The sequence below is a fragment of the Papaver somniferum genome, chromosome 8, assembly GCF_003573695.1.
Source record: "Papaver somniferum cultivar HN1 chromosome 8, ASM357369v1, whole genome shotgun sequence".
In the NCBI taxonomy this organism is placed as follows: domain Eukaryota; kingdom Viridiplantae; phylum Streptophyta; class Magnoliopsida; order Ranunculales; family Papaveraceae; genus Papaver; species Papaver somniferum.
The window spans coordinates 22,854,620-22,868,096 of NC_039365.1; the positions used below are offsets into that span (position 1 = coordinate 22,854,620).

The following is a 13,477-nucleotide window of genomic DNA, read 5'->3' on the forward strand; positions in this document are numbered from 1 at the left end:
AGGTCGATTAAACCTCTGATTTTCATAGGATAGACTCCTTATGGATCTAGGAATCTGATATAGGTGTTTAAATCGATTAGATTGGGCTCAATCGACGGATTTTTCTCACAACAAGAAAATATGGAAAGTCACGTGTGCGACCTGTTTTAGGGAATTTTAGAGTGATTAAAACGCTGTAAACCTTCCCAAAGATTTGTATCTATCTAAGGAAGAGGTTAGAATAAAAAGGAAAGCTCATAAACGCGTAGAAATCATAAAACAAGAAATTGTCGCAACTTGGCCGTGAAGAGAAGGAAAGAGATTTTGGAAGATTTGGGAGAGATTTAATCGGTATTTTTGATATAAATAGATGTCTTGGGTCATATAGAAGAGGTGTCGAGAGTTTGGGAACCTAAGGAGAGCCAGAGAAGAAGAAATCAGAGCTTTACCGAACTCTGTTTCTGCTGCTGCTGTTGTTGAAGAAGAAGAACAACTGAAGAACACTGACCCTCGGTAGACAGTCGCAGAAAAGTGTCGATGTTTAACAGCTGAAGAACATTAAGCTGTTCAGGGCAGTCTTATTCTAGGGTTTTAAAATCAGCGACAAAGCAACAGTTTTTCTGTAACAGTTCCATTGTAACAGCTGTTTTGCAACACCAATACACTGTTGCAAACAGTCTGTGTTATTACTTTTCACTCTTTTAATCATCTTTTGAGCAACAAACACATATTTTGAGATCATGATTAATATGAGGAGCTAAACCCCAACACTGGGATGACAGAGGAAGCCATATTTCATACGTGTGGTAATTATATTTAATTCTTTTTATGACTTTTTGCATTAATTTAATCGTTTTATGATTTTTCTTAATTAGTTGTGAAGTCGTATGATGATGTATGCTTGGTCTAAGTGCTTTTGATGCATCATGCTAGTGATTTACAGTTAATCTTTTTAAAATCTATCCTGGCAAAGAATTAGAGTCAATAAACAAGAGCTATAATTGTCTAAGAATTGATTTTTGAACCACATGGTATGAAGTTTGGTGGAATCCTGAGTCTCAATAATCTCTCGACATTGTGACAAACCTTGTGTATATATTTTCTTTATTCTTATTGTTTTCTATTATTAAGTCTGAAATTGAGTCTACACAAGTCCAAGTTGAACGAACTTCATTTACCACTTAAAAAACTACATCAGACACGTTTGAAATCAAACCTCCAATTCCCCTCCACAGAAATCAATCCAGAATGCAATTCCGCTTCCTGAATGCAAATAAAGTGTTGAGTTCTCCCTAACTAACACTGCGGAATCTGCAATAACACGCCAACATGAAACTCCATATGTTTGAGTTACTTTTCCAGGGATCCAAAAAGAGAAATAAGTACCGTATTTATCTTCAATTATCCTATACCAGAGTTTATTCTTTTCAACACCATATCTCCACCCCCATTTAGATAGCAATGCTAAATTCATAAGCCTAAGATTGCATACTCCTAATCCACCTCTTTCTTTACTAGCCTGAACCAGGTCCCAATTTACCAAGTGAGATGTTTTAGCATCTTCTTTGTACTCCCACAAAAAATTCCGCATCTTTTTCTCTAGAATCTTGATGACAGATGTAGGGGCCTTGAACAAAGAAACATAATAAGTCGGAAGAGAAGACAAGATGCATTTTAAAAGAGTAAGTTTACCTCCTTTAGATAACAATATCCTTCTCCAAATGGATAGTCTAGCATCAAATTTCTCTATGATAGGGTCCCAAATTCCTTTTGTTCCTGATTTTGCACCGAGTGGCATTCCCAGGTACATAAAAGGTAAGGAATCAGTTGTACACCCAAATTCTTCAGCACATAAAGGTAGTTCAGGAACATCGCCAACCGCAATAAGCCTAGTTTTGGATGTGTTTACCTTTAAAACGGCAATAAACTCAAAACAATGAAGATCTGAGAATAAGTTATGCAACTCCTCCTATTTATGATCTACAAAAAATATAGTATCATCTGCATAGTGGAGATGGTTAACATTAATACTTGTAGGTAAAACAGAAAAGCCACTAAACAAGCATTGATTCGCAGCTCTATCCATGAAACATGAAAAACCCTCCATTGCAATGTTGAACAGAAGAGGGGACACTGGGCATCCTTGTCTTACACCTCTTGTACTTGTGAAATACCCAAAAGGTGACCTGTTGATAATAACCGAGAATGAAGAAGTAGAGTAGCAAAAATTCAACCAATTACACAATTTCCTGCTGAAGCCCATTTGATTTAACAAAAATTCCAGATATTTCCAATTGATTCTATCGAAAGCCTTCTCAAGATCAATTTTGCACACAATACCAGCATTTCCAGACCTGAGTCTAGAGTCTACCAATTCATTGGCAATTAAGGTACCATCAATAATTTGTCTCCCTTCAATATATGCACATTGAATAGGGGAAATAAGCTTATCCATCACAAGTTTTAGCCTTGCAGCCAGAACTTTTGCTATGATCTTGTACATACTAGTTAGAAGACAGATAGGTCTACAATCTTTGATAGTCTTTTTGTGATCCTTCTTAGGCACAAGAGTAATAAAAGTAGAATTATGTTTAGAGTTTATTGTACTTGTTGTGCAAAATTCATTCACCGTACTCATAATATCTTCCTTTATAAAATGCCAACACTTCTGAAAGAAAAGTATTGGGAAGCCATCTGAACCCGGAGATTTATCATTACCTAAATCTCCTATGGCTTGCAAAACTTCTTCTTCGGTGAAATCAGCTTCTAAGATTGTAGCCTCCGTAGAAGTGATGCTATCAAACACAATCCCTTCAAAATCAGGTCTTATAATCTCTTCTTCAATAAACAGAGCTTTATAGAAATCCACTATATGTTTTTGCAATCTTACTCTGTCAGACACCAATTCATTACCGATGTATAATTGCCTAATTCTGTTGTATCGTCTCTTGGCAGAAGCATTACTGATAGAAAAAAGAAGTATTCTTGTCTCCTTTTTGTAACCACTTAGTGTTTGACTTGATTCTCCATGAGGTTCCCTCCATTTTTGTGATCTTCTCAAATTCAGCTTTGTTCTGTAGTTGGGCAATCAACTCATCATCCTTAAGGATGATAGTTTCTGCAAGTCCATCCAAAGTTTGAATATCAGATAGGATATCACTCAGCTTTGTGTTGGTGTGACCAAAAACTTCCTTGTTCCATATTTTCAACTTCTCTTTAAGTGCTTTCAACTTCAGCCAAAGAACAGTGCTGGAAGTACCTGCAAAACAAAAAAAAATCCACCAATCTTCCAATAATTGTAAGAATCCATTCTCCAAGAACCACATTACTTCAAACCTAAAAGGACTAGGTTCCCAAGAAAGGTCGGAAATGTCTAATAGGAGTGGGTTCATTACACGTTATTTATTGAATGCTTCGCCTACTATACGGGCAACCACATTTCAATTCATTGCCAGTGCATTCGGAGGATAAAGTTTAATCATGTCATGGGTACATGCATTGTTACAGTAGAGGCCTATCTCTAGGCATCGAGACGACAAAGATGAAGGGAACAGTTATTGTATATGGATATAGTAGAAACATCCAACACTTTTTATTACATGGAGTAAAGCAAAGCATACAAGCAAAATAGAGATTGCAGTAAAAAGTAAAAACCTAGTCATAGGTGTCATCACGTGATAATTTTACCGTTGTACAACAATGACCACGACATCTTATTATTAGAAATTTATGAACTTACAGAAACAAACTTCAATCTTCATGCATGATACCTAAATGATCGATTTGATTTATAGCTTGATAGGAATTACTCGAAGACCAGTAGCCTTCACTAAGGTAAATCCAGAACCATCTTCCATATTCATATCCTCTGGTTTCATCCCATTTTCCAGCTTCCAGTCAAAAGACTGTAGAAGTAAACCTATCATAAGTGTGTCATTTTGTGTGCTAAAGGTAATCCGGGACAAATTCTGCGACCTGACCCAAATGGAATCAACTCAAAATGGTGGCCTTTATAATCAGTTTTCGAATCTAAAAATCTTTCAGGTTGAAAACCAGTTGGATCTGCCCAAATGGTAGGATCCCTACCGATTGCCCATGCATTGATTAGTACCTGAGTATCTTTAGGAACAACAAAATCATGGATTTTAACGTCCACTTCTGCTTTATGAGGAAGTAAGAATGGAGCTGGTGGGTGAAGGCGTAATGTTTCTTTTACGATTGCTTGCAGATAAGGGAGCCGAATAATATCTGACTCTTCGATTGGTCGGTCTTTACCTATGATGTTTAAAAGCTCTTGTTGCGCCTTCGTCATCTTAGACGGGTTATGAAGTAATTCAGCCAGTGCCCATTCCACGGTGGCTGATATAGTATCTGTCGCGGCCATTAGCAAGCCTGATTCATGAACCATTTTATTAGACTTTCAAAGAGTAATTCTCGTATAAAAGTCACGAACCTTTGATCAGATGCTAGCTATCCAATATTAGATACAATAAAACAAATTAAATATTTTTAGCCAAAGATCATGTGATGCTAACAACAAAATCCCCTTCTGGGGTATTCCGAAAGTCTAACCTAGGCAACGAAAAAGGGGCCCGGAACTTAATCAACAATAGACGAGCGAGCAGTTGGTTCATCAAATCCCGATCCAGCGTCACACCTTCTCCAGGTCCGAAGGGATCCGGTGCCTTTAGATCGACTCCTCCCGGAATTACGTTATCGGAGCCGAATCAGGAATGGCTGTTAATGGACACCGACCACTTTTCACCAGTTAGAGAGGCCCTCTTTAATACATCCGAAAAAGATGTTCACAAGGACTAGAAAGACTCGGTCATAGGAAGTTAGACTACTTACGCGCTGGTAAAACCACCTCGACCGGCGACCTTGAAAGAATTCCACATGCTTTTCATAAAGAAGGGGAGATCTGCTACTTACTGCTCACGGAAGGATCCGACTTATGAATTTGGAACTCGGATCACCTTTGGAATAATTCAAATTATAGGGTAACTTGTCGGTAAGGCAGAGATGCCAAATAAAAACAAGCACTATAAACATGAACGATTTTACTTTTCCTATATTTTTTTTCTGCCATAGTGTATGACATTTTCTTTATTTCCTAGAGTATTTTGAGCCATATAAAATAATTACCCTGACTAATATGGGTAGATATGGGGTGTCTAAGGCTAGTTGAATTACTAAAATGACTTTGATTAATTAATTTGTTCACTCTTCTAAAAAAAATTTATTGTCCTTTTCTGAATTTGAACTTTTTTTTATTTTGTTTAATAATTTAAACAGGATTTATTTTTATTTTTTTAACTTTTAAATTTTTTAATTGTGACGTTTTTATGGCCAAACTGGGGTATACCTAGATTAATTAGGGTATAGTAAATTTAAACCCATCCAAGTTAGTGTACTAAGGGGTGTCTAAAAGGTGTTAAAAGACCAAATTGTCCAAGAAAACAACCATCCGACTAACACCTATCCAAACAGTTTTCAAAACTCTAACTATACATGATAAAATAAAATAAAAAAAAGAATAATCAAAACGAAACAAAAAAAATCGAGAAAAAACTGAAAATTTGGATCATACGGTTTTTGAGATTGTGTATGATTTTGTACCCAATCTCAAATCGCGTATGATTCTACAATTTTATCAAAAGTCGGCAGGGTTTTCTTTTTGTCGACCTTGCCAACTATTAGTATTAGTCGTTATCTTCATAGGTTGAATATTGTGACGACTTTTCATCTCTGAATTTAGCATTTACATGATCGTCACAGTATTCATCCTTATACCTTGACGACTATACTTTAGTAGGCATGTTATGTAATTAATACCTTGGCAACTAATCATGCATTTGTAATCTCCTTTCTCTATATGTCAAAAATCCTATATCGACATTATGATTTATTATTAGCCTGTCGGCTATGATTCCACATTTTTAGCAAAAGTGGGCAGTGTATTTTTTTGTTGACCTTGCTGACTAGTACCTCTATATGTCAAAAATCCTATAGTCGGCATGGTATTTTTTGTCGACCTTGCCGACTAGTATCTCTATGTGTCAAAAATCCTATAGTCGGCAGGATATTTTTTTATCGACCTGGACGACCTTTCATACTTTCTAAATTGAAAGTGTTGATTCCTTCTGTAATTTTGAGTATGAAATCACTCAGCAGCTTTGCAATCCCCTTTGTAAAATTGTTTGGCTAGTGTGGTTTTATTTTCGTTACAAAAAAAAAAAAAAAAACTCAGAAGAAATAAAAAAGTCCTCAAAAATCATAACACATAATCCATGAGTTTAATCCAAATAAAACCTAATTTGAGAATTTTAATTCAACTAATTAACTAACTAAATTAATTAACCTAAACACATTATTACTGTTGAATAAGCAAGGGTAGATTAGGCATTTTGAAAATAACTGGTTAAGAGGTGTTGTGTTTTACTTCATAATGATCCGGGTTTTGTCTTATTAGGTATAGCCCAATTAATCTGAGTATACCCCAATTTGGCCAGGTTTAAAAATAACAAAACTTTAGAAAAATTATTTTTTTTCTTCAAAAAAGTCTAAAACATTAATTATAAAAATAACAAAAATAAGTACGAAATCTAAACACTTAAAGGCCTAGACGATCTCGCTTCTTATTGGCCGAAATAAGTCTTTTTTGCGTTCAGTGAAACGAGCATTTTGACGAGGACACTAGACAATGTATAATTAGTTTAAACATTGGCTCTCCTCTGCCGGACAACTAAGTTTGGATATAATCAACCTTTCCTTATACGACTAAGTTTTGGCGCAAAGAATTTTCGTTTCCTTACGTGATCTAACCGGGTTTCCTATCATGGAAAAAATACCAAAGTTATCTGATTTAGACGTAATAACCTCTTGCTAAAAAAAGTTCCCACTGCAGCACACTGATAAACAAGGTTCCAATGGGTGCTACAGGTCCGCTAGATGTTTACAAGAGTTAAAGTTTTGAGGAGGATATGGACAGGAAGAAGGAGGCGATGTCGCCATCATTCTTTCATCAAAAGAGGTAATCAGTGTTAATGGCCACGTGAATATGACGGCTTTTTGCCATAAAGTTATGGCGGGAAGGCGAAGACACACTCAAGTTATGTTGTACCTACCAGTTAAAAACGGAAAACCTATGTTATATATAGTATGGTTCGTAAGGCTATTATGTATTCAACTTTACAATGAGAGGGGCATCATATTTTGGAAAGATCGGAGGGTATAAAACATATGCTCAACACTCAACCTTTTTAAGTCAAAAAAAAAAAAAAAAACATATGCTCAATATCCAAGATTATTTAATTTGAGTTTGAATAAGGAGGTTATTGTTGGTGATTTTCACAACTCAAATAGTTGGCAGCTGCAATTTAGACGAGCACTTGATCCAGTGGAAAGTAATGATTTGCTTGAGTTGAGACCAAACTGGTGAGGCATTTAGTTTAAACTTCGAGGCTGAAAACGTGTTGGAGGGGTAAGCATTTAGTATTTGCTTCAGGTGGACTGTAACTAAAGACCTATGCGACAGTAACTTGGATAATGTTTTTAAACAAGTGCCTCCTAAAGTTTGCTGCAAAGAATCTTCTTTCATCTTTCGACATCAATAGGAAGGAATTTATTGTTGATATAGGAGGGAGTAATGTTTTTGGTCCAAACGTCTATACGCAATAGTTAAGCAATTTTGGAAGATCAGAATGTATAGTCGAGTTAGTGGAGGTAGATTGAAACTCCACGAAGAACAGTCGATAGTTTTGGTTAACCAAACTCTACATACTCTTAACCCAAACATTAATCACAGCTTACCTAAACGTCGGGTCAATCTTCTAGCCTATTCTAACATGATTTTTAATTAAAAATGACCAACTTTAATGCCATTAAGGGGCCATGGCCGGGGCTATAAACCCCCGGATAATTTAATGTGGGGACTACGATTATGCCCATACTATGCGCAAAACAATAAAAAGAAGAAAAGGAAACCGAAATCAGTTTGTAATTCACGACAAGACAATATTTAGATGAGGTTACTTGAAAACGTACGATTGATTTAAAAATTATAAACTCAAAAGAACAACCTAATTTACCGTGTTTGGAATTTTATGGAAGAAAAAAATTCAATTTGAAAATCGAGTACCCACCATATTAGGATTCTTTTTTAAATTAATATATAAAGGTGAAAATATTTCATAAGGAAAAAATAAATAAATATTTATCCTGCCACACCAAATCAAAAATACATCGCCACGGGGTGGGGAAAAGCCTCGCGCACATCGAATCAAAGATGCTTCGCCACACCAAATAGAAAATGCACCATCACGGGACGGGCTGAACCCCCGCGCACATCAAATCAAAAATGCATCTTTACGGGACGGGGCGGAGTCCCGCGCACATCAAATCAAAAATACATTTCCACGGACAGGGCAAAGCTCCGCGCACACCAAATAAAAAATACATCGTCACGGGGGGGCAAAGCCCCGTGCACACCAAGTTAAAAGAAAAAAATGACCGGTGCATAACACGGGCACAAATCTAATCATAACTAATAAGGACACTACTGTTATTATAAAATTAACGGATAAGAGATTATTAATTTTACTACCTAATTAATGCCTCTATTTTGTGCTTATAGAATATGCCTCAAAAACAGTCTTCTTTATCAACGGATCTTGAGTCATTTTTAAAGAAGTTGGGTTTTGGACATTCGTGGCCGCTGGAGCACAACTCCACTATGACACTATCAGTACGGATTTTAACATGTACTGATGTAGCATGCCATCTACTCTAGAAAGGAGAAAGAAATGCATGGATGTTATTTTCTTTTTACGATTGTTCACTACGAATTATGTGGGAATACTGGTGTTGCTAGCTTTCAGATTCAACAGGCAGCTAACAGATCTGACTGGTCAAGGAAGGCAGCACTTGTTGTTATGCGTTATGGCTCAAACCGCACCAACTTAGAATGAAGTTTTCTCGGCTGGATCAGAACAAAAGTTTTTGAGAGTATGCATGCGTGCTTATAATCATCTGATGCCGACGTTCAACATCCAAATATATATTAAAGCTTATACCAAGTAGATAATAGAGAGAACCAAAAAAGAAAATAAATAAATAGTACCTTAAGTAAAGCTTTGATGTCGTGACGTTGAAGCTCAACACCATCGTCATGGGAAGGACCAAGAATTATATCAAGCAAGTCACTTGAACTACTAATACTCTTTCCCTCTTTAGCAAGCTCCAATTTATGATCCATTATTTTATCAAATGTATAATCCATTATTCTGGCATAATTTCTCATACGCCGTTTAATACCTTGCACATCCATGAAGCTTATTGCCGGTATATAATCAGAGAGATTAGGTTTTCCAGCTTCCAACATTCCTTCTCTAAGCGCAGTTTCAAACATAGAATCTGAATCATAATTAGCTACATCTATAGAAAAGAAACTATTTGAGATCAAGTTAAGAACAGTAGTAAAAGCAGCATGACCAATATCAACCACAGAACTGGAGCTTGCGTTTTGACAAAGGTAGGCGACTAGATCATTTAACTTTTGGCGTCTTATTGAATCGAGTTTTTGAGTGGCGGAGATGTGTGAATTTGTAATTTTTCTAAGATTATGCCATTGGGGAGAAACAGGCAACCATACCATTGAAACTTTATGGTGATCGAATACCGTAATTGCTTCTAAGATGGTCCGACTAGCAAAAGAGTGATCATGCTTTTGAAGAATTTCTTTGGCCATTGCTGGAGATGAAACAACTATTGTTGCTACGGAATCAAGCTTTAATGACATCAAGGGTCCGTAAACTTTGGCTAGCCGAGTCAGTGACTCGTGAGGCTTTTTACATAGTTGCAAAAGATTCCCAATGATTGGCAGAGGTACTGGACCAGGTGAGAGATTTGTAATCGAAGATTTAGTTATCCGTGTAAACATTTTGAAAAATGTACAAGAAAACAAAATTAACAAAGTAACACTCAAGTAATCCATCTATATTTTGTCTCTCAAACGCAAAGTCCCAATTTGTATCGAGTATATAGGGTGACAAACATATGTGCGTATATATAGCCCAAGCTTCTTTGTAATCTTAGAAGGATTGAACTATGATTTTTTATTATTACTTTTTTTTCCGTGGTGATAAATTAATGATCTTAAATATTGTGCTAAACGATAGTGTGGCCTCAGAATTGATCACCAACAGAAAAGTCTGATCCTAGCTTGCACGCAATTTTGTAGGTTTTGTATGCGATTGATTAGATAGTTAGATACTAATTCCCGATCTTTTTTATGTGGTTAATACTAGCTACTACGTGATATGTTTGGAATCGCATACCATGCTTCACTTATAAGTCTCTACTTGTACATTATTGTGTGCACTGTACCACGTTTTACGTTTTATATATGGTACCCCATGTAACTTAGGGCTGCAAGTATTAATGTCGAAGAGATTAAACACGCTAACGAGGTACTATTTATGAGTTTGAGTGTTTGAGAAAAGAAACTTAGATCTGATAAGGAACACCGCAATGTATACTGTATTATTCTCTCTTGGGTTAGGAAGGAACATTTTGTTTTTTCGAAAAGGTGAGCAATATTTTTTGCTTAGATGGTCACTTTCCTAGATGCTTTGGGCTAATAAGCAAAAGATATGTGCTAAAACCTAAAAGCCTCATCCTTTGGAGATTGATTATCAGCTAAAAAAATGAACTTGGTACATCTTTTAAACGTATGAATAACCCCTTGCAGAAAAAGTCTTATTAAGACCCCGATTACGATGTTTATACCCTTAGAATTGGAGATGTTGTTCGAGAAAAGGGTTACGAGAGTTCTACTAACATTTCCACGACCAAAATTAAACTTTCACCAAGGCGCATAAGTTTTTACAGAACTTCAACAACTTTTAAAAATGAGATCGGTTTGTTTTCTGAAATTAGGTCGATGGGAAAGGCATAAAATCTTCCAATTATCTTTATGTTAAAAATCTGATATCAAAGACTTAAAGAAAGAACACATAACTAAACTCGAAAAATACTTCTCTTAATTGATGTAATTCAAACTCATGGATTAACAACCTATTTATATGTTTACAAACTTGACTCTCAAGTAATAAACACTTTCCTAACATAATCAAACTCTAACAAAGACTCTTCTAGAAAATTCTCACGTAAACAACTTCTAAAACAAGTAAAACTTGCAGCTCAAGTTTACTTCATAAACTCCTTACCACTGTGTCAACAATACTTGTTGATTTATTCACATCGTGTCAACTGTACCAGTTGATCCAACCATACTCTGTCAACTCTCATAGTTGATCCATACTGCTTTCTTCATACTGTATCAACAAAACTAGTTGATCCCTTTTATCTTCTTCATAGTATCTTGGTTTATTTTTCAACATCCTCCCTTAAACCAAGATACTCTTTGCTAATCATTCCCAATTTTCCACGCAAGTAAATGAAAGTGTTATACTTAAAAGACTTGGTAAAAATATCTGCCACTTGCTCTTCGCTTTCACAAAACTTCACAACTATCTCCTTGTTATTAACAAGCTCTCTGATGTAATGAAACTTAATATCAATGTGCTTACTTCTTCCATGAAGCACGAGATTATTAATTAGTGAGATTTTTGACTTATTATCACAAACTATTGTTGTAGGTGTCCTCTGTTCTTGAAACAATAACTTCAGAATCATTCTCAACCACACAGCTTCTGTAGCACAGTTTCTAGCAGCTATATACTCAGCTTCTGTTGTAGATAATGCAACAACTTGTTGCTTTTTAGATGACCAATAGAAAAATCTTGTTCCTAACTGAAATCCATTACCAGGTGTGCTCTTCCTTCCTTCTGTATCTCCAGCCCAATCACTGTCAGTGAAACCAACTAATTTTGGATCTTCTGAAACAATGTACAAAATTTCCATGCTAGTTGTTTCTTTAACATATTTCAGAATACGTTTTGCAGCTTGTAAATGTGATTGTCTAGGAGATTCCATAAACCTACTAACCAATCCAACTGCATACATGATATTAGGTCTTGTAGCAATCAAATATCTGAGACATCCAACAAGACACTTAAAGTCTGTTGAATTTACTAGCTCTCATGTTCCATCTTTTGTCAGCTTCAATCTCTCTTCAGCTGGTGTTAAGATTGGATTGCAATTATCCATATTGAAACGCTTTAGTATTCCTTCTGCATATCTATGCTGATTGATAAAAATTCCCCTTTCAATTTGTTGTACTTCTATACATAGAAAATATGACATTAAACCAAGATCTGTCATCTCAAACTCCTTCACCATATCCTCCCTGAATTCATTGATTATCTCAGAACTATTTCCGATAAATATAAGATCATCCACATATAAACAAGCAATAATATAATTGCCAAGATTATCATCTTTCAAATATAAAGTATGTTAATGTGGATATCTTATAAACCCTTTACTAATGAAATAAGAATCTATTCTTGTATAGCAAGAACGTGGTGCTTGTTTCAAACCATACAAAGCTTTGTTTACCTTGTATACTTTGTTCTCCTTCCAATACTCCATTCAAGAATGTTGATTTCACATCCATTTGAAATATCTTCCATTTATTCTGTGCAGCTAAATCCTTACTATATCAAGTCTTGCAACTGGTGCAAATACTTCTTCATAATCTACTCCTTGTTTTTGTCTATATCCCTTAGCAACTAATCTTGCTTTCAGTCTATCTACTTCACCATTCGACTTGTATTTTATTTTTTATACCCACTTAACACCAATAGGTTTCTTTCCTGGTGGAAGTACAGTAAGTTCCCAAGTTTTATTCTTCTCAATTGACTTCAACTCTTCATTCATGGCCTGAATCCAACCCTGCTCTTTAGAAGCTTCTTCACAGGCTACTGGATCACAATCTCCAAATAATACAAAGTTCATCACATCATCATCAATGTCTTCATTATCTTTTGATAAAACATAATCATTCAACCTAGCAGGTATGACATATTTCCTTCTTGGTCATGTAGTTACTTCTTGTGGTATTGCTTCTATTCTTGTTTCTTCATGATGTACTTCAACATTGTCTTGAGTTTGTACTTCTTATTTAACTTCAAGTGGAACTGTTCTGATAGTAGTATGTGGATCAACATTCCTTGTTGATCCAGTATTTGGATCAACATTCTTTGTTGACCCAGAATTTGGATCAACATTGTTTGTTGATCCACTATTCCAATTCCATTGTGAATCTTCATCAAATATCACATCTCTACTTGTGATTATCTTTCCAGTATATGGATTGAACAACTTGTACCCTTTGGTTACTGAACTGTAACTAACAAGAATACACCTCTCACTCTTGTCATCCAACTTCTTCCTAAGTTCTTTAGGTACATGTGCATATTCAATGCATCCAAAAATTCTCAGATGTCTTACACTTGGTCTTGTACCTCTCCAAGCTTCTTCTGGTATCATATTATTCAAACTATTTGTAGGACATATGTTAAGTAAGTACACA

At 35.6% G+C, this 13,477-nt stretch overlaps 1 protein-coding gene and 1 pseudogene across 1 annotated transcript; both read right to left on the minus strand.

Annotated features, from left to right (window-relative positions):
- Positions 1-3,549: 3,549 nt before the first annotated feature.
- Positions 3,550-9,189, minus strand: LOC113305845 (annotated as a pseudogene).
- LOC113305259 (geraniol 8-hydroxylase-like) lies at positions 9,041-9,973 on the minus strand. The gene has a single exon (XM_026554336.1). The coding sequence runs from the start codon at positions 9,971-9,973 to the stop codon at positions 9,041-9,043; it is 933 nt and encodes a 310-aa protein (XP_026410121.1).
- Between the last annotated feature and the right edge of the window lie 3,504 nt (positions 9,974-13,477).